Raw genomic sequence first — 19825 nt, forward strand, 5'->3', positions numbered from 1 at the left:
TGGGAGCTCTTCCTCCTCCCACCACACACTGGTATGGAGCAAGGCACACTGGCTGAGGAGATCCAGGTATCTCACTCATGGAGGAGACCAGAGCAGCCTGGCAGCCTAGCTACCCAGCAGCTCCTCTGGTCAGACTGTCTTTAAGGGCTTGGGCTCAGACCTTAAAACACACAAGCCTGTTCTCCCTCCTCTGCTCTGCTTGTCATCCAGCTGGGACAGGACTGGGGATCTCACACAAGAAAGCTTGTCCGGGACTCCCCGGTCTGTGTGCAGTTACCTGTGCTCACTGCAACAGGGCTGCCCTGTGGTCGGGGACTCCCTCTCCTCGCTTTCCTTCTTCCCATTACAGGAACGCTGTCAACAACGGGCCATTCCACCAACTACGTGATTGCCGTGGAGATCCCTACGGACAAGCCCCAGAGGCACTGGATCAAACGGGGGGTGGCCCTGATCTGTGCCCTGGACTTCTAGCCACAAAACCTGCCCAGGCAAGGAAGCTGTCCCAGCCAAGGGCCTGATCCAGGGCCTCCACAGGCCCGCGCATAGCTTAGAAGCGTGGTCAGCCGGCAGGAGACAAGTGTTAAGTGCTGAACAGCTGCTCCCCATCTCCTCTTGCCCTCAGAGCTCTTTACTGTACTGTGCATTATAAATAAAAACAGCTTGACTCCACCAGCATCACATTCATCTATTGTATTTTTCCCCACAATTATGCCAAGTTTTTAACACCACAGAAGAGTGGCCAGCGTGCCAGAAACACAGCAGGGCTCTAGGGTCAATGTGCCCATTGCTCAGGTGCGTGGATCTAACATGCCTGCTGCCTGGAGCAGGCACCTTGCGCTCCCAGCAGCACACACGCACCTTTCCCTTCCCTCACATACTTCTCCCTTGGATGGCTGTTACAGGATAGCTTTATTCTTTCAGACAGATCCACTATTTACAGCACTTGATATTAGACACAGCAAGAGACAAGGATTTTCTTCCCTTCAATGATTACCAAGAAAGACAGTTTCATTCCACAGTCAAGATCTGTACAAATTTGCACATTTGGCAAATTCTGTCCTCTCCTGTGGCTGTTCCCCTTCTCCCCTGGTCACAGCCGTTCCTTCCCCCTACACCTCAGGACACCACCAGAGAGAGGTACCAGCCTCAGGCTTCCGAGCTTTCTGTCAGGCTGCAGGGGAGAGGGAGGAGAAAACCATTTGCAGAAGTGCAAACAGGGTAGGTATGAGGCTGCGGGCGAGGGGCAGGCCAGGACAGCGTGTTACAGTATGAAACGGGGTGGTGCCCACACCAGAAAGCTCTCAGTTTGCAGCCAGAGTGTGGCTCAGGCAGCGAGAGCAGCTTTGGACTCTTCCCACTGCTTCTGCCTGCCTGGAGCTGTGGTCCCAATCATTCGACAACACCTTGCGCTTTACAGCAACCGCTGTCACCTCTCCCCACATTGAAAGGCTCTGCCAAGAGCATCAACCAACTTAAAGTCCAGCTTCCACCCCAGAGCCAGGCCTAGCAGCACCAAGGACACATGCGAACCATCTGGCTCATTGCCTTCAAAGCCTGGAGACAGAAGCAGCAGCCCCCATCTCGCAGCCATTCCCCTATTTGGTCTGTTCATTACTTGCTGGGTTTCTCTGGGCTTGTAGCAACCCTGCATTATCCAAAGGCATTGCTGGAGCCACAGACCTGGTCCCTAGGAGAGCAGCCGTGGAAGCAGAGCCACGCGCCCCTCTCCAGTGCCACCACAGAGGGCCATGCTCAAGGCTAGCTCTGACGTGTGCCCACCTGGTGACAGCCACCAAGGCCCAAAGGGGAGCCCTACCTCCTGCCTGGCCACACACCAGCCCGCTCTGGGAAGTCGGCAGTGCAGAGGCGGGTCGATGCAGGGCAGCAGTGCTGGAGAACGGGCTCTGTCCAGGAGCCACCTCGCTCAGCAACGACAGCCAAAGCGTGTCACAACCAGAAGATAAACTTTGTAAAGGGAAGGAGAGGAATAGAAAAGAGAGACTTGAACGTCTTGGGGAAGCGCAGAGCTGAAGGCCTGGACACAGGAGGACACAAACCACAGCCAGCTGCGGCCAGCACAGCCCCGCATCAGCATCACTGATTCCCACATCGCCAGCTCTGTCACCAGCCAGGTGGGCTCTTCCCCTCCTGCCGCAGTCCTCAGCCAGGGCACTGAGATATGGGCCCACAGTATCCACACGTGGCTGCGGCACAGTCAGGCAGCTGGGCACTCAGGGCTGCCTTCTGCTGCAGCCACAGGGACTCCCCTTAGGACAAGGCATTTTTGCCTTTCACAGCTTGGGCTCAGAGGAAAACCCAATTCTGTTTGGCCCCAAGCTCCACCTTTATATAACACTAAGGGTGCGAGCAGTGAGGATCCAGGCTTCTCACTGGGGTCCCTCTTCCTTGGGCAAAGGGTAACATATATCCAAGTGTCACTGCCCAAGGCCACAGGCCCCAGCTTCTTCTCACAGTCTCGACTCCAAGGCTACTGGCGCTTGGCTTTATACGGACGGGAGCGTTTCCGGCGGTCCGGCTTCCTCTGCTTGTGGAGACGTCCAATGCTGACTCCCTGCCGCCTGCGAACGGAGATGTTCTGCTCTACGAGGCTTGCCAGCATGCCTGCAGGGGAAAAGGCAGCACAGATGTGCCAGAGAACAGCCTACAGACACCAGCCACGCACAGGAGCAGGGTGCTCTGTGCTGGTATTGCCCATGCAAGAGCGCAGCCCTCCCTCTCTCACCCGAAACCCATCACTGGGTTCCTTCTGGGACAAGAAAATCAGGAGGGCGCAGAGCAGAGACATGCTGCTCCGCAGAGCAAGCCCACAGAGCAGGACCTCGTGCTCCAGGCCTGGCAGAAAGAAGCAAACGGGGAGCTTCCCAGACTCCCAGCTGCTGCTCCGTCAAGCTCAGCGCTGCTCCCCCAGCTCCATGGCAACTAGCCCCAAGTCAAGTCCAGATCCCATGCTCTCTTCCCCCAGCAGCACGGCACAGCCAGCCAGCTCACCTTCCTGGGCCAGCATGGAGATGAAGGTGCAGATGAACTCATCGTAGTTGTGGGTTCTTCTCTGGTCATCAATCTACAAATAGGGCAGGAAGAAAGGAGAGCTCAAGACAAACAGCTCTGTCACAGGGCAAAGAACCAGGCTCATCCCACAGGCCGGGGAAACTGAAGCAGAAAGGGACCCAGCTCCCAGCCACAGCAGCCCAGCTGAGGCCAGTGCACAAGCAGGCAGGAAGAGGCACTGTCTCCATCCCAGTTCAGATGCCAGCATTCTCCACAAAGGGCAGCGGGGAACAGGCAAGGGTGGGCACGGCAGGAACCCTGCTAGGCAGCCAGGCCGAGACTCCCACTCTACCTCCTGGCAGGGCCGAGGCTCGACCACGGCCCAGCTGCGGCACTCCACCATCCTCCATGAGCTAATGCTGCTCAGGGACTTCAGTCTGTCCTGGCAGGGGCTCTGCCATATGGGACTGATCAGTAACAAGAAAGAGACCCCAAACACTCCCTGTCACCATTCTCAGCTGAACTACCCTCCCTACACTTGACATAAAGACACCACAGATGGAAGCCTTCAGGAAGCTAAATCAGCAACACAAAACAAGCCATCAAAAACACACCTTGAATTTCTTCCTCTTCTCCACCTCCTCCTTCAGGCAGGCCTCATAGTTTGCAATCTCTGCCTCCACGCACTTCAGCAGCGCCAGCAGCTCCTGCCAGGATCAAGCAGAGCGAATGTGAGCAGACGGCACCCTGCCACAGGAGGGGAGCTGCCCGCCACCGCACGGCCCAGGAGCCAGAGGGGTGAGCTGGCGGGTATGCCTCTCTATGCTGGGAAACTGATGATTCATCAAAACAAAAGACACTCGGCAGGGAAACAAACAGCACTTCATTATAGGGAATTTCCGAGTTGGAGGATAATCAATCACCCAGCACGCAGGCCCAGCCACAGGGAGCTGGGTCTTAGCCTCTTCTGCCTGGGCCCAGCCCAGCACCATGTAACTGCTTCTTCAGAACATGAGGAAGTGTTTGCATGCATGTCTGAGAAACATCCGCGGGCCTGGTTCTTTTCTTTAAATTAAAAAAACAAAAAGAACAACAACAAAAAAAAAAACCTTGAAGACTTCCTTTTTAAGTAAAACAGAAAGCATGTTCCTAGCCAGCCCTCCTCAGGGGAGTCCTCAACGCGCTTGTGCCATCCAAGCCTGGTCCTGCCCCTGGCTGGAGGGCATAAGAGAGGCGGTAAGGTTAACAGCAGGCTGGGATCTGGGGATGCCGGTGGGAGGTCCTGATGGGCTCTCCCTGGGCAGGGTCCCGCTTGGCTCAGGCCCAAGAGAGAGCACAGCACACGGAGTGTCTCAGCTGCAGGAGCCGGTGGCTCAACCCACTGCCAACACAAACATCCCCAAGATGACGCAAGGCACAAAACCTGCACTGCCCCATGCCTCGAGGCACGGCTGCTGCGAGACGCGATCGGGACAGCGTGCACATGCGGTTTGGTCATTGCCAGTGCTGCTGCGGCTCTGGGCGAGCACAGGGAGCTCCACGTTCCCAGGGCTGTCGCAGCACAAAACTCACCTTGGGAGAATACTTTTCCCCCCCAGGGTGATCACTGGTCCTGCCAAGTCCCACCTTCTCTTTGCTGTCACTGGCCTCACTGCCCTCCTTCTCTTCCAGTTTGATAGCGATCTGGGCCTCTTCACCAGGTTTGATGGAAGGGGGGGAACTTTTCCCCCCATCTGCACACAAGGGAAGGGAGCATCAGGAGCCATCACCAAGGACTTATATTCACTCCCCAAGTTAAAAGACACGCTCCCATTCTGCACCCTGCAAGGGAGATGCCACCACCTGGAGCCAGCAGGCACCTACCTGCAACAGCCAGCGGGCAGAACACGCCATCCTCCGTGAGGTGCAGCAGCCCGGTGCTGATGATGGGCCCCAGGTCCCTGACAGCACGGTTGTAGCGCATGCAGTCCACACGCAGCAGGCCATCCTCCTCACCAAAGAGCACCTTGGAGATGTGGGAGGTGACGGGGCTGGAGGGGCGGGTGGGGTTGGCTGAGCGGATGGGGGAGCGCAGTGGGGAGTTGAAGGCACTGCCGATTTCCGAGGCCGTGTCCGTGCTCTCATTGCTGGGGGTGGGAGAAGGCTGGGAATGGGTGACAACGGCCACAGCAGCACCCCCGCTGCTTGTCTTGATGGACAGGGGAATGGAAAGGTCCTTTTGAGATTCCTTCAGCTTCTCAGCCAGAACGTTGATGGTGTTGGGCTGGAGGACTGAAAGCTGACCGTCTGCAGATGCCGCCACATGCTCTTGCTTTACCTGTCCTTTCCTCTTGTACCTGCCCAGAAACACAGATGAGAAGGTGAATAGCTGGTGGAAGGAGCGGGGGGCCCAGCTGTAGCAAGCCCAGACACTGCCATCTCCACACTTGGTGCTCAAAGCTATGTGCTGGAATAAAGCAAGGTCTGAAGCATTTCTAGGTGGTCCCCACTGCCACCAGCTGCTCTGACAGCCCCCCATTCCCAATGATCTGCTTAGCTGCAGGTACCCCTACACTGGGGGGGGAGGGGGAGAATGTGTCCAGGGGGCTTCCCACAGGGTGCTGTGTTCCCCCACATTTCATTCAGAAGATCCAAAAGCAGCCTCACTGCTATCCCACCTTCCTGGCCTTCACAGCAGCCCCAACACACCAACACCGTCACCATGATCCAATTTGGCAATCAGCACTGGGGAGCTAAGGCTCAGTTTGGAGAAAGTGAAGTCCACTAGGTCCTGTGCCCACCAGGCAGGGCGCACTGTGTATCCTTGGCCACCAGGTGCCCTCAAACACAGCTCAAACAACCTCTGCCTCCAACAGCACAACACAGCAATTTATCAACTACTGGGAGGCCTTCCCCAGGACAAGATCCACCACCCACACAGCCCACCAACCCTGCTTCACACAGCTCAATCCATTACCTGATGGCCGAGTTGGTGTTACGAACTTCCTCCTCCTCATCATCATCATAGTCATCCTCATCGTCCGAATACTGCTGGTGCTGTCGGACTGGGACCCGACTACGACCCACTCCGGCCGCAAGGTCTTCCTCCTCCTGCAAAACACCACTGTTCACAACCTGCCAACAGCAGGGCAAGGCAAACACCGTGGAGGCCTCGGAGGAATATCCCAGCAGACAGTGTCCTCAGCCCAGCTGAGCCCGGGGGACTGCCCCTCCTGAGGGGAAACAGGGGGACTCTTTTCTATGCTTGTTCAGTTGGAAATCACCACCCCTCTGCCCTGAGGGACCACACACAATTGCTCTGGCTCCAGGCCTGCCTGTAGGGCTTCTGGATCAGGCCATCCAAGATCCCAAAACAAAGCCCTCCCACCAGGCCTCAGGGAATCAGGCCACATTGTGTTCTGGATACAAGAGGCCAAGACCTGTTCTCTGGCCCTGAGGTCAGGGACACAGTCTGGTTCACATCCCCATATCCAAACTCTCATCCTGTGCAAAGCAGGACAGCTGAGTCAAACCATCCACTGCAAACTGTCCCCAGCCTGTGCCATCGGCCCAGCAAAGTCCAACGCTGGCATTTGCTGCTCACACAGATCACAATGGTGCAAGGGCACTGCCAGCAACTGAATGCCCTGCTCAAGCAGTAGGGGAGCCACAGCCGAAGGTTCACAGGTGCAGACTGTGTCCTGGATACGGAGTATCAGCAGCTAGCAGTGACCAGAGCCCACAGTTTAGGTCCGTCTGAGCGTTACTGGGTTATGTAACCCAACATCAGTGGGCACAAAGGGAGCCAGGCTCTCTCCTTCACCTCTTCCCTCACCCCATGTCCCCTGGCTCAGATCCTCCCCAACCCTCCCACAGCCTCTGGTTCTCATGGGAAGCTCTTCTCCTTTGGGCTTCACTCAGCACAGACAGATTTACGCTCGAGCCAATAGGCAAATTTGTTCCTGTCCCTGGCAGTCCCCTTTGCGCCAGGAGTGGCATTCCCAGGGCCACATGGTGAGCCACATCAGCTAAGCATGACCCATGTTAAAGAGGATCTCTTTTGCCAGGTTAGTTTTCACCTGCTCACCTTCCAGCCTGGGTGGCACAAGGGCAAGCACACTGCAAGGCAGGGGAGGGGGCAAGAGTGGCCGTCAGCAATACTCCCATGGAGGTGGGGGACTGGAAGCGGAAAGTTCAGCTCAAGTCAGGCATGCCGCTGGCCTGGAGCTCCTGCCTACCTGCATGGGGGATTTGGCGTAATTGTGATTATCCAGAAAGGCTGGCAGCCTCTGCACGATGGGATTGGGGTTTGCTGGAGGTGCCCCGTTGATACTGCTCACTGACGGCTTTGCCACCGGTTTGGATTTGTTGGGTGGACTCTGTGTGGCTGCGGGGTGACCCTGGCTGGCGGACTCATCGGTGCTGTCTGTAATACAAGCACAGGGCAGCCTTTCACAACCAGCATGGCCACCTTTTACTCGATGTTCCCTGCCATCCCCTTCCCACCCCACATAACAGAGGAGCTCTCATGCTCCACCAGACAATGAGCAGAGGCATCACACTCACTTTCTGTTCCACCTCTAGCTGTCACAAGTGCCCCCAAACTTAAGCCGTCCCTTTCTTAAGCTCTGCACCCCTCTGACACTCCTCCCAGGCACAGGGGCATTTAAGGCACACCTGATCAGGCCCACCCCAGGACAGCGTGCTAAGCTGGGCTTAGAGGAAAAAAAAAAGTGAAGCCAACCATAACTGTCTCAAGCTCCAGGTCAGCCAGAAGTTGTTACCAGCCTGTGCCAAAATGTGCTCGTTGCATGAAAGGCGAGGCTAGATGGCAACACCGCTAGAATGAGGGCCATACCTGGATGGATGCTCTCTGGGGCCACGGTCTTGCTGCTGGCTGGCTTGGACTCTTCAGGAGGCTGAGACTCCTGGGACTTCTGGGTCTGGATCAGCTCAGGCTGAGTTACTCGGATAAGCTTGAAGGCAAAAGACGGACAGAAACTGAGTGCTGGACCAGGGAGACCCACACCACATCCTTCTGTTTGGAGCACTGCAAAAGGAGAACTTGCAAGGCTAAGCCAGCCTCCAAGCACCCCCATATGCTATCAGCTGAGAGTGCTATGGAGAACCTCCCAGGGGAACAGTGAAAGGCCAGGCAGCAAGATAGTTCAACTCACTGCAGGGCTAACAGTATAGGCATGGGATTCAAAGGCAAAGGGAAGCTGAGACCTCCCCTTCCCAGAACACCTTTCCAAAGACAGCAAGTCTGCCAGTGTCAGAAAAATCCAGGGCCTCTACAGCACAAGGAGATGCCCTGACAGCAGAGTCTACTCCTGTCTCAGCCTCACTCCCTCAGGGCCCCGGCTGTCCTACCTGCTGCAATGCCTCCAGCACAGTCTGGCGGTTCATCTTCAGGATGTGCAGTTTGGACTCATACTTCATCCTCCGATCAGGCACCACTGCCATCAAGTTGAAGCGGATGTCATGGTACGGCTCCCTGCAGGAAGTCAGAGCAGACATTAGCCAAAGGCTGGCTGCGGAAAGTGGGTCTCCCCAGCAAGGGGATTAATAGACTGCCGGCCACACCACACACCTATAAGCAGTTTCCAGGTAGCACCTCCTCTGACCCTGTGTTAAACACCAACACATGGCAGGCATTTCCCCCCAAAACAAATCAACTTCACATCGGCTGAAGAAGCAGAGCAAGGTTATTTCAGCCTCAAGGCAAAACAGGCTTTGCACCTATCCCTCCCCAAATGCAAAGATGCCTGCACAAGTGCTGAGGCCTGGAGATGCCAACTGAACAGTAGGGCTGTAGACAGCCTGGCATCATGGAAATCACTAGTCTAGGGTGACCCAAACTTAACTTTTCTGGAAGGGGGGGTGAGCAGAAATGCAGAGGCCCAGGTTTTTAAGCTAAGTGAGAGAACTGCTGATTAGGCCTGGAAAAGAGCATCGAACTCAGGGGATCTGGGGTCAGGGCTTGCGTTTGCTATGATCTAAACTATATGCAGCATTGTGGGAAAGGTTCGGTTTATCACATGCAAGTTTGGAAGGGGGAGAAGACAGTTTGAATGCTCTGAGACCCACGGCCTTTCCAGTAGGAGACACCAATCGCACTGCTCAAGTGGCTCCTGCCCCCGCTTCCAAGAGGTTCAGGTCAGGAGCAGAAGTACCATTCCCTCTCCTACGGACTCGAGCAAACAGGGATCTAGCATGGCCACTCTTGTCCTGCACGGAGACTTGCAGAGACCCCGCGTTGTGCAGAGAGCACAACTTCTCTGCATGCTCTGAAAGCAGGCAGACTGCAGGAGAGAGAAGGCAAATATGAGGTGCACCTGTATCCCTCCCAAGCAACATTCGCCATCCCCATTTCCATGATTCATTACACAGTGACCACAGCAGAAATGCTTCTGGGGACATGGCAATGAGTCAGTGCCTGCACCATGGCCTGGGACATTACCCTGCAGTGGCCAGGCCGATTCGTTCCATGATTACTCTCCTGGCTTTATCTGTCCATTCTTCATCATCAGCCCAAGGCCCTGTGGTAAAAAGACAGAGCTAGAATTAGGAAAGCAGGCCAAGGCTCCTGCTTCAGATCCACAGAGCAGCAAGGAGCAGGGCTCCTGCCATCCCCATAAGGTGTACTCTCATGGCTCCCTTGCATACCAGGGCACAGATAGGAGACAGTGGTCTGGAGTGTATTATCCCCACCAGCGAGACCCATGTGGCCTGCATCTTGGTCCCAAGTGACCCTCTCAAGGAGGGGGCCAGGAGACAGAAGGACCACACCGTCAGCTACATGCAGCCCATTGCTAGACCCCCCCCACTCTCTGCCTTCTGAATGGAAACATGCAAGTCATATGCAAGGCAGAAAGGTGAGTTGTGAACTCTATGGACCACTAGCAAGTTATGGGCATTGGGCTTGCAAAGTCCAAGGAAATCCCAGCTCCAGAACTTAGACCTTACCTGCTGCTAGAAAAGGTGATCTGGTGCCAAGCGTAAGAAATCCAAATGCGTTTGGTGAGTATTTTATCAAAAGCCCTGATGCACAGAGGCAAAAAGTGTTTGAAGGACAGAACTAAATGGTCAAGTTGTAAGAGGAAAGAGTAACCAGAGCAGTCCTGCTGGGATCTGTGTTGGGGACTTTGTGCCTCAACATACAGAGGTTATCTGGCGCAGGGAATGGGTAAGGAGGAGACAAATTCTGCTTGCAATACCAAGTTATTCTGGAGAGCAAAAACAAAAGCCAGTTCTGGAGACCTACAGAAGGACCTTGTGACCCTGAGCAACTGGACAGGAAAATGGCAAGGCTGGAAAAATCAATGCAATGCATTTAGAAACAATCAAGTTTTCTATACACAATCCTCAGTGACAGGCTCCAAATGAGCTACCAAAACTTAACACAAATCTGGGAGTCACTGGAATGATTCTCCAAAAACATCAGCTAATGCTTACAAGGCAATGAAAAACAATACCCATTGGCACACTTGGAACTGGGGGAAGGAGAGAAAAGACAAACCAGAATGTCTCTTCTACGGTGTTGATGAGCAGGGTCAGAAAGCCCTTAGCCTCTTACCGTGGTCAATGGGATAAACCTTGAGCCCATCTAGCTCAAACAGGCGTCCCTTGATGGGGACATAACTGACAAAATGAAAAGCCTCCATGGTTCGCACAGCGCTGATCCCATTCTGCTTTTCCGGCAGGTGCCGTGGCTCCGGCCTGCAAGGGCAAGAGAGCCAAGAGGTCAGTGCAGAGCCTGCCTCCTCCAGCAAAGCCAAGCTGCAAGAGACATCTCCACTCACCTGGCATGGCTGTTATGGGCCTTGGCCAGCTCTGGGGCATTCCCAATAGCGTAGCCTTTACTCTGCAGCAGACAAAGAGCAAGAGGTAAGAACAATTGAGAAGCAACAATAAACAGCAAAATGCTTCAGCTGACCAGCTCCCTCATCCACACACAGGGCTTTAAGAGCAACTTTCAGGCACAACTTCTGCTCTACTGAGCTACAGGTAACAACCCAAGATGAAAAGAGCACACAACTTCTGCTAAAGAGAAGGGAGGGGATTACAGGGTGAGAGAAACACAGACTTAAAAGACAGGTCTGAAGGCAGGACAGAGGACATTTGACCACAAAGTTAAAGAATATATCCGGGCTAGGGAATAACGCGACAGAAGGCTGAGAGCTGGGCCCAGCATAAGGGGAAAGAGTCTCTGAATGAGGTAAGGAGAGAAGACCAGAGTAAACAGGCAATACTTATGTAGCACGCAACCATGAATGGCTGCAAAGGAGCCAGCTCACTAGAACATCATCCCAAGAGGGGAGCAAGAGACAGACACACACGAGCCCCCAGTGCACTCTTCTGCACACCTCCACTCCTACCTCAGGGCTGAATCCTTTGGTGAAATCCTTCATGCGGCTCAGTGTGGGGCCCAGGTCAACATTGTTGCAGTTCAGGAGGACACTCAGCAGGGCGTGGGTGGCACAGGAATTGGGGATCAGCTGGAGGTTGACACAAAAATCATCTTAAAGAACAGGAATAAGGTAACCCTTCAGCAAACTCTCACAGCTGACTAATCAATTGCAAAGTAATGATGCATGAGAGAGCAGCAACTTATCCTACACCTCGGCTCTCAACGAAGGAGAAGAGCAGGATCAGTCTCGTGCACTGAGCCACACCGTGCCCTCATGAGCATCTGCTCGCAGCCCAGGCCACAGACTGGCCCTCAGCCCTTCCTCGGTTCCCTCCAACTTGACACAAGAGCTCAGGGCAGAGCTTCCTGGGACAGAAGAGCTGGTAATCCCTTCACAGGAGAGGAGGTGCACTCAGGAAAGACAAGAGCAATGCAGCTGCTCAGGACCATGCTCCTTCCTCCAGAGCGCCAGGTGCAGTGGCACCCCAAAACCTGTAAAGATGCTACATCACCAACAAAGTTGTTTGGTCACTCCCCTGAGCTCAGCTCTGAATGCTAGCACCATCCTGCTCCTTGTCAGAGACCCCAGCTGCAGAAAGGGCAAGGCCAGACTGCTCCAGCACGCTGGCTGCCTCTCTGCACAGTGCCCCATATTCCCCGGGATATATATGAGGGGCTGGAAGAACACGGGTTTCCTAGTCCTACTCGCACCACAATACTGCCTGCAGAGACTCCCTAACCCCATCTCTTTTACCCAGACCCAGCACTCCAGGGTGCCCTGGACAGCTGCCTGTGTTTGCACAGACTTATGGAGGCAGCACAAGAAACGGACACAAGGTGGAAGCAGTGCCCCACACCTGTGCTGGCTGTGCCTCCTCCCCAAGGGGGACGTGTCACACCACATCTCCTACTCACTCCTCCCCAGTGCCAGACTGGCAGCTCTTCCTTTCTCATCTGCAGCTCTTCTGTTTTGCTAAAGGATGTGCCAACAAGCAGAAGAGCCCTTGCTGTCAGCTCTCTCTCCCTGCAGTGTCACAAGAGATGCCCCCCTTTCCCCTCGCCTCCAACTTACCTGGTGAGCAAAGAACATGTTATTAACGATGTCATCATCGATCACCGACGTCTCATCCACCAGGGTAGAGACCTTCCGGCGGGATCTGCGCTCCTCAATCCACTTGAATAGGAAGATGAACCCATACACAGGGCTGCAGAGAGAAGTTAGCAATTGCATCATTTCGGAGACATGCGTGACCATGCCAGTGGGGCTGCTCTGCTCGGTGCCAGAACCGTTCTGTTTTAAACCACAGGCAGAGCAAGGACAGGGAGAGGAAGCAGAAATGCTAGTCCCATTTTACTGGGAAGTGACCGTCCCCGCCACAAGTCCCTGCAGTCCCATGTAACCCAGGGCATTCTACCGTTCTGATGGTCCGGGCTCAGGTCTCAGACAACAACCAAGATTGAAAAGTTTGGGGTTTGACAGAAGGTGTCAAGAGACTCGAGACAAAGAGGAGGTGAAATCCACCTCCGGACACTCATTGTCTTCCAGAATGGTGACCGACCACCAAACGACCCCTTATTTTATATAAACAGTGCATTTATTTTCAAGAGATCAGACAATGGCTTTTAAGAAAGCTGCTGCCTCAAAGCCATCTCAGAGCATTGAGATAGAGAGAAAACCCACACTCAAAGCATGCAGGCTTGACACAGCAACTGTCCATGGGGAAAGAGATAACAAACCCCCGAAGTTTGTCCCCACCACCCCACAACGTCTTTCTCTCCATGTAATTTTGTCCCAGGGCCAACTTGCCACCTCAGCCTGCAGTGCCAGCAGGAGTAAGTCATTACTAAAGCAAGGGCATGAGATCACCCGTCTGCCTCAAACCTGATAAAGCATTCCTGGTTTATAGCTTACCACACTGATCTCTGTGACTGACAGCCTCACATGGGCTCTTTGAACACCTGAAAATGAGTTCCCAGACCCACACACATTTTGCTTATTTAAAATCACACTTTCAAGCTGGTGACTTACCCTTGGCATTTGCTCTGCAGATCATAGATCTCTTCAACCTGCACCCCCTTGACCCCTGCAAATAAAGGGTAGAACCTGGTGTAAAGCCTACCAGAAAGGGCTAGAGGTAATGCCAAGCATGAAATCAACTTCCTAGGAGGACTTCTTGCACTCACCAAAATCTTCAACCAATAGCGTGAAGAGACCTGGAAGGGAACAAACAAAGAGATTATTTCTGGCTGGAGAGCACACTGAGGAGCAGACAGGAAACCTGCTGCCACCAGCCTCAGAAGAGCACACGCAGTCAGAGGCCAAGGCACAGGCAGAAAAACTGCAGCAATGCAGCACTGAGACCACACTGGTTCCCCAGCAGCAGAGCTATCGAACCCTATCTTGCTACTTCCTCAACCCATAGTACCGTCTCCTTCCTATGACCCTTCCCACCAGCTGGGACAGGGGCAGCAAGCATTGTGCCTGGTTCAAACTAATTGGGCTGGACATGCACTTATGGGCCTGCCACTCAGCGGAACACAGCAAAAGAAAGTTTGGAACAAATTGATGTAGGAGATTGAGACTTATTTAGGGAACGGGGGAACTCTAAGGAGACGGACAGTCACTGCCCAAGCTCTGTTTCCTTAGGAAACTAGGCTAAAAGGAAAATCGCACCAAGAGCATAGATTTATATGCTCCTGACCAGAACTTTTACCCACGAACACTTTCTTGGCTGGCACTGTTCAAATGGAGGTTTCAAGACCCTGGAAGGAGTGGGGCCTGTTAAACACTTGAGACAACCTAAAACAACCCCCCCCCCTTGTCCTGTCAGACCATCTTAAGCTGAACTCCAGCTTCAGCCTACCAAGCTACTACAAGCAACTTGCCAACAGCACAGAGCTCTTAAGTGACACTCACTCTCTTCTAACTGGAAGAAAACCAGCTGAATAGACCACAGGATTTTTAAAAGAAGGGCATTCAGGTTTTTGTTAGTAAAGACAGCCAGTGGAGGGAGAGCCAGCTGGGAGCAATGGGGCTGCTGTGGAGTCCTCAGGGCCAAAAAGCTCATGCTTATCTTCCTGTCTCCTAGGGTGGCAAATTCCAGAGTCTATCTCCAGTGATTACAAAATTCCCATTACAGAAGGACAGTGGAGAAGAGGCTGAGGGATTATTGGGGCAACTGAGCCAGAGCTACCACTACAATGCCACAGAAAATGTGGTCGGCCCCATTTTCAGGCAGTTCCTCTGTATGCAGAGTTAGCAAGCTCAGGACTGGAATACTAAATCTGCTCCTTGTGCTTCCTTAAAAAGGCTGCTGAAATATTGGCAGGAGGTCCATGGAATATCAATAAGAAGGATTCAATCCTGAGAAACATCCCTATAAACAAAGGATTTAAGGAACCTGATGTAAGTGATTTAGCCAAGAAGGGAAGAGACCAAGGGGCTTCCACATCAAAGTTAAAATGACTAAAATGGGGAGGAAACTTCTGAGATGAAAAGCACTCCCTAACTTAGCAGAAAAAGTCACACTAACATTTCAAGAGCTAGAAGATGAAAACGTTGCATTTCTTATAAAATTTTCTGTGGGAAGAAACACACCACTGAAAGAATTTATTTCAAAATGGTGACAGTCTCTTCATCACGTAAAGCCTTTAAACCGAGCCTAGATGCCTTTCTGATAGAGAAGTTCTTACTCAAACTATGGGCTTAAAGCAGAAGATGTTACGGAGGGGTCTGTTCTGGAGGTCACACCTACAGAGACTTCAGACCCCAGCAATCACACTCTGCGGACAAACCTTCCTCCGTCAGCCAGCTTGAAAAGTGCTACTTGGCTGCGTGCAGCCACACTGCCATCTTCGCAACAATCTCCCTTGGGGGTAGCAGTCCCTCCAATCCTTAAATACCGTGAAGGTCTTCAGATGCTCTTTACAGTCACGGTTCTTGTTCTGTCTTTAGATGGCACCAGTCAAGGCATCAGGAGCCACAGCTGTTTACAGGTAGAGCCTGTCAACAGCAAATACTTTCACAGCAGTTGAAAAGAAAGATTTTGAGGATGTGCATGCTGCCCCTTGTGATGAAGCAAATCTTCAGTTAGAGAGTGTGATACCTTACATTTGTAAGAAGAGCCTCACTCATTCTCCAATTTCAAAGCAAAGATCAAAGTTACAGTCTGCTGACCACAGCAAAACACACACGATATGAGAAGATATGAACCGTATCACAACCTCTGCAAGCTAAGATTTGCATGGCTCTGGTATCAGGTCCCAGAGCGAGGCCTTGCGAAAACAAATAACCATAAACGGTCAAAGCAGCACTGATACTCCCAGCAAGATGGGAGAACCTGATCTCCAGGCAGGCCGGAAGAACAGAGAGTTTCAGTGGCTCCAGAACCACAGGACAGTTACACGGCAACATCCTTGTACCAACATCACACACAAGGACAGACGAGACAACTCCATGGCCCAAATTCTGAGGGGACTCATTCATAACATTCTTAACCACAGTTCAAGTTGATACAACAGCATTTGCCAGGCCCAAATACCCACCACAGAATTCAAACCTACATACATCTGAAGAAATGTAGCTGGAGAGAGGTGAGCCATTCCTGCTGGATGAGGTGTAATTCCTTCCAGTTAACCTTGCTTGGGTAAGGGCAGCCTTGCAGCTACACAGCACTTGGATCACACAGCACCCAAAGGAGCAGCCAACAAACTGGGCTAAGCTGAACTGCAGCACAGACCCCAGCTGGCAGTTCAAGTTCAAGCCACCACTACAGTCAGGGGTTTGCATCTGAAAGCGATCCAGGTGCTGAGAGCCTGTCTCCGCTGCAGGATTAGGGTAGGAATTCAGCTCAGCACCAGGACAGAAACACCAAGTTTGCAGGTTTACATCTCTCAGATAAAGAATTGGTCTTAACACTGCAAAGCATCACTGCATGTGGATAGATTTGCTTCCAGTCAAACAACCTTCCCTCCCAAATGTCAGAATCCAAACCGTATTTTGTCTTGGGTGTCTTCATGATGAAGAAGGGAGAAAATGTGAACAATTTTGGCGATTCCTAATTATCAGTAAGAAGAAGATAAAGAGCAGCAAAACCTAGGTTGTCTGGGAGACAGATACCATACAGACTCTTCTGCTGAGCGCAGGGAGATTAGTGTAATGCAAGGTGGTCTGGTTTCCTCACCTAAGGCCTTGAGAACACAACCAGAACCAGAGTATACCATCACATCCTAAAGAACAGCTCTCAGTCTGAGAAGATCATTCCATGTTTCATCACATCAGCTCAAACACATTAAAATGACATTCAACCAATACCCCAGGCTAACACTGGCTTTGGCATGTCTCTCCCAGGTACAACCAGCCCTCAAGTCCTAACTCACGAAATTAACTCCACTATGAACACCCGACACCACCACAGAAACAACCTTCTTCAATGCAGCGGGAAGGGAGTGCCTGTGGCTATCATTTCCTGGCCGCTCACACACCCTACTAGGTTCTTCAGGATCTTTCACAGGCTACCTGGCGGAGTGGTACCAGGCCATTTTATCCATCTGCTCATCTTTAACATGATGACAGAATTTGACATGCGTGGGATGGAGAAGCCACCCCACATATTCCACTGCTATAGACATGCAGGTTGTCCTGAATCACCTGTGAAGTTCTGGGACAACTGCTAGTCAGAACTGTTTCTAGAGTGAGGGGCACCTTGTAACCACAAAGTATAGCCACCTATCGCTTGTTCCTGTATTTCAGCAATATTGCACAGTGTATTTGCAAACTTCAGGAACGTGTCACAATACATTGTCATGGCATTTGACAGGTTTTCCACAAAGTCAGCTGGGTTTATCAGTGTGGAAGCGGTTCCGTGTCCAAAGCCCACAAGGACTGAGTGTCGTGCAGCACAGAAATCAAGTTACTGAGCCTTGCTGGACACGGCAGGGCCAGACCAGGCCAGGCCAGGCCATGCCATGCTTGCACTGGGCTCCAGGGCCAGGCATGCAGCCATGTTCACCCCTATCTACGCTCTCAGTCCATACCTGCACCCCTATATTCAGCCTCCTAATATCCCCTCCTTTCCATCTTCGTTACACCCTGCAGCCTTTCCCCAAATCCTCCACAGTTTGCCCCCGGGCTATGTCCACACCACCATAAGGTCTCTTCCTGTACACCCTCACTTCACACCTGCATTTCCCCGTACCACCATCTCTCCTGCTTTCTTTACAACCCCATAATCTCCTCCCCACAGTCTGCAAACTGCCTGCTAGGCTGTGCCCGCGAGCACCCATGCCTGAACCCCCCTGCGCTGTGCACACACCCACGCGCAGCCCCCTTGCAGGGCTCCCATACCCCTACCCCAACCTGGCGCCCCTCATACATCCATCTGCACCCCCCGTAACCCTGCCCCAGACACCCCAACCCAGGCCTGGTCCCCCATAGCCCAAACCATGCCCCCATACCCTGACCCAGACACCCGAGCCCCACCCCAGGCCTTCCCCCAACCCCCACAGCCCCATACCCCCACCCCAGGTCTGCTCCCTATAACCCCTCCACAGCCCCATACCTCCACCCCTGGCCTGCCCCCTATAACCCCTCCAGAGCCCCATACCCCCACCCCAGATCTGCCCCTCACAACTGCCTATAGCCCCTTACCCTTGCCCCAGGTCTGCCCCCCCTAGGCCTGTGCCCCTGCCCCAGGCCTGGCCCCCATAACACCCCATAGCCCCATAACACCACCCCATAGCCTGGTACTCCCACCCCACGTCTGCCCCCCATAACCCCCCGGAGCCCCCTACTCCCATCCCAGCTCTGCCCCCCACAAGCCCCCATAGCCCCGTACCCTGCCCCGAGCCTGCCCCCCATAACCCCGTGCCCCCACCGCAGCCCTGCACCCCACCGCAGCCTGCCCCCACCGCCTCCCCCCGCAGCCGCGTGCCCCCCGCCCGGCCCAGGCCTGCCCCCCACCCGCCGGCCCAGCGCGGGCCGCCGCCGCCCGCGCCGCCCCCGGCCCCGCCGCCGCCCCGCCGCCCACCGGGGTCGCTCTCCAGCTCCAGCCAGCCCTTATTCATCTTCCCGCGGGCCGGGCCGCGCCGCCATGTCCGGCCCCGCCGCCCGCCAGGACTCCGGGCGCCGCCGGCCCGCAGGCGCCGCCGCCGCCCGCTGCGTCATCGCCGCGCGCCGCCGCCGACGTCACCCCGCCGCGCCGCGCCACATCGGTCCCAGCGGCGCCACAAAGGTCCCGCGGGGGGGGGACGGGTCCTGTGGTGCGGTGCGACACACGTACGTACACACACACACACACACACACACACACACACACACACACACACACCGGGGGGGGGTGACATCACAGCTTTGTGCCGGCTGTTCCGGGGGGGGGCTCGCTGCCATTCTTCTTTTCTTTCCCCTTCCTCCGCCCTCGAACAATGCCCTCGGCAGCCGGCCGCGTTCACACCATTGTGTGGGGCGGCGCCGCCGCAGGAAGGGGGAGATTTTATCGCGCCCGTGAGCTCATGCCGGCCCCGGGGCCGCGGCGGGCCGGGGGGAGCCGCCCTGCCCGCGCAAGCAGGAACGCGGCTGTGGCCGTGCCAGGCCGCCCGCAGCACCCAGGGGCCGCGGTGCAGCCCGAAGCCCCGCTCCGCTTCCCCGCTCCCGCCGCCCTGGCGCGGGCACCCTGGCCTGGTGCGCTCCGCCGCGCCGCCCAGCCTCTCCCCTGTTTACCCAGGAACGGGTTGGACCTGCCTGCGGCGCTTTGCCACCCTCGCGGCGGTGCCCAGCCCCGCCGCGGCACGCAGGGGGGCGGCGAGGCCACGGCCAGCCTCAGGCGGTTCAGCTGGCCCCGAGCCCGCGGCCGGCGCCGCTGAGGGGCCCAGGGACGTGGCCCCCGGTGCCCCTTCGCCCCCGAGGGCCGCAGCTGGCAGGGCCCCCGTCCCCCTGCGGCAAGGCCAGGCCCGGCTTGGCTCGGGGCGAGCCCGCGAGCTCCCTGCGGCGACAGGAGCGACGGGAGCTGGCCAGGCGCCCGCCCGCGTCACAGCTCTCCCCTTTCACACAAAGGCCGTGCCGTCCCCCGGGGCCGCCGTCCCAGTGCCGCGGCTGGGCTCGGGCCAGGGGACGGGTAGGCACAGCCCGTGGGCCCTGCCCGCCACACCGGGCCCTCTCCGGCTGGAGCCACGGCGTTCCCAGCGGCCCCCAAGCCGCCCCAGGGCACCCCCGGCCCCCCAAGCAGGGCAGGCGACAGCCCGGCCCCAGTTCCCCGCCCGCAGCAGCTGAGCCGGCTCTCCCCGGGGGCGGAGGCGCTTCGGGACAGCGCTCGGTTTTTATTGCCGGCACATGAGAGCGGGCATTGTCCGCACCAGGGCCCCACGCGGCAGCAGGCATGTCATGGAAATAACCGCTCACGGGACGGCCTGCGGCACCCGCAGCAGCTC

The 19825-nt window shown here is 55.1% G+C and overlaps 2 protein-coding genes across 3 annotated transcripts in view; one reads left to right on the plus strand and one right to left on the minus strand.

Annotated features, from left to right (window-relative positions):
- Window positions 1–675, plus strand: part of DNAH1 (dynein axonemal heavy chain 1) — an 84258-nt gene extending 83583 nt beyond the window's left edge. The window contains 1 exon segment of the mRNA XM_067303206.1: window positions 350–675. Coding sequence (XP_067159307.1) covers window positions 350–471 — 122 coding nt within the window. The 3' untranslated portion in view covers window positions 472–675.
- BAP1 (BRCA1 associated deubiquitinase 1) lies at window positions 676–18520 on the minus strand. Of its 2 annotated transcripts, none has more exons than XM_067303208.1 (17): window positions 18430–18520; window positions 13586–13615; window positions 13431–13485; window positions 12474–12606; window positions 11370–11489; window positions 10794–10855; window positions 10568–10710; window positions 9452–9530; window positions 8362–8485; window positions 7847–7964; window positions 7227–7414; window positions 5966–6099; window positions 4873–5345; window positions 4636–4742; window positions 3624–3716; window positions 3010–3082; window positions 676–2622 (listed from the first exon to the last, which is right to left on the minus strand). In XM_067303208.1, the coding sequence occupies exons 1-17, from the start codon at window positions 18464–18466 to the stop codon at window positions 2489–2491; spliced, it is 2103 nt and encodes a 700-aa protein (XP_067159309.1). In that variant the 5' UTR covers window positions 18467–18520; the 3' UTR covers window positions 676–2488. The 2 variants fall into 2 exon arrangements, with proteins under 2 accessions (XP_067159309.1, XP_067159308.1); XM_067303207.1 differs by having other exon boundaries at window positions 4582–4742; window positions 18430–18519.
- Between the last annotated feature and the right edge of the window lie 1305 nt (window positions 18521–19825).

Source organism: Apteryx mantelli, chromosome 12 (assembly GCF_036417845.1).
Source record: "Apteryx mantelli isolate bAptMan1 chromosome 12, bAptMan1.hap1, whole genome shotgun sequence".
NCBI lineage: Eukaryota > Metazoa > Chordata > Aves > Apterygiformes > Apterygidae > Apteryx > Apteryx mantelli.

What these genes read in the sequence shown, in the direction of transcription:
- BAP1 (XM_067303207.1), bottom strand. Translation starts at nt 18,466, where the DNA reads ATGAATAAGGGCTGGCTGGAGCTGGAGAGCGACCCCG. An exon ending in CTGCAGAGCAAATGCCAAGG is followed by an intron (nt 12,607 to 13,430) that starts GTAAGTCACCAG and finishes TTCTCTCTGCAG; the next exon opens with CCCTGTGTATGGGTTCATCT. An exon ending in GCCCATAACAGCCATGCCAG is followed by an intron (nt 10,711 to 10,793) that starts GTGAGTGGAGAT and finishes TTGCCCTTGCAG; the next exon opens with GCCGGAGCCACGGCACCTGC.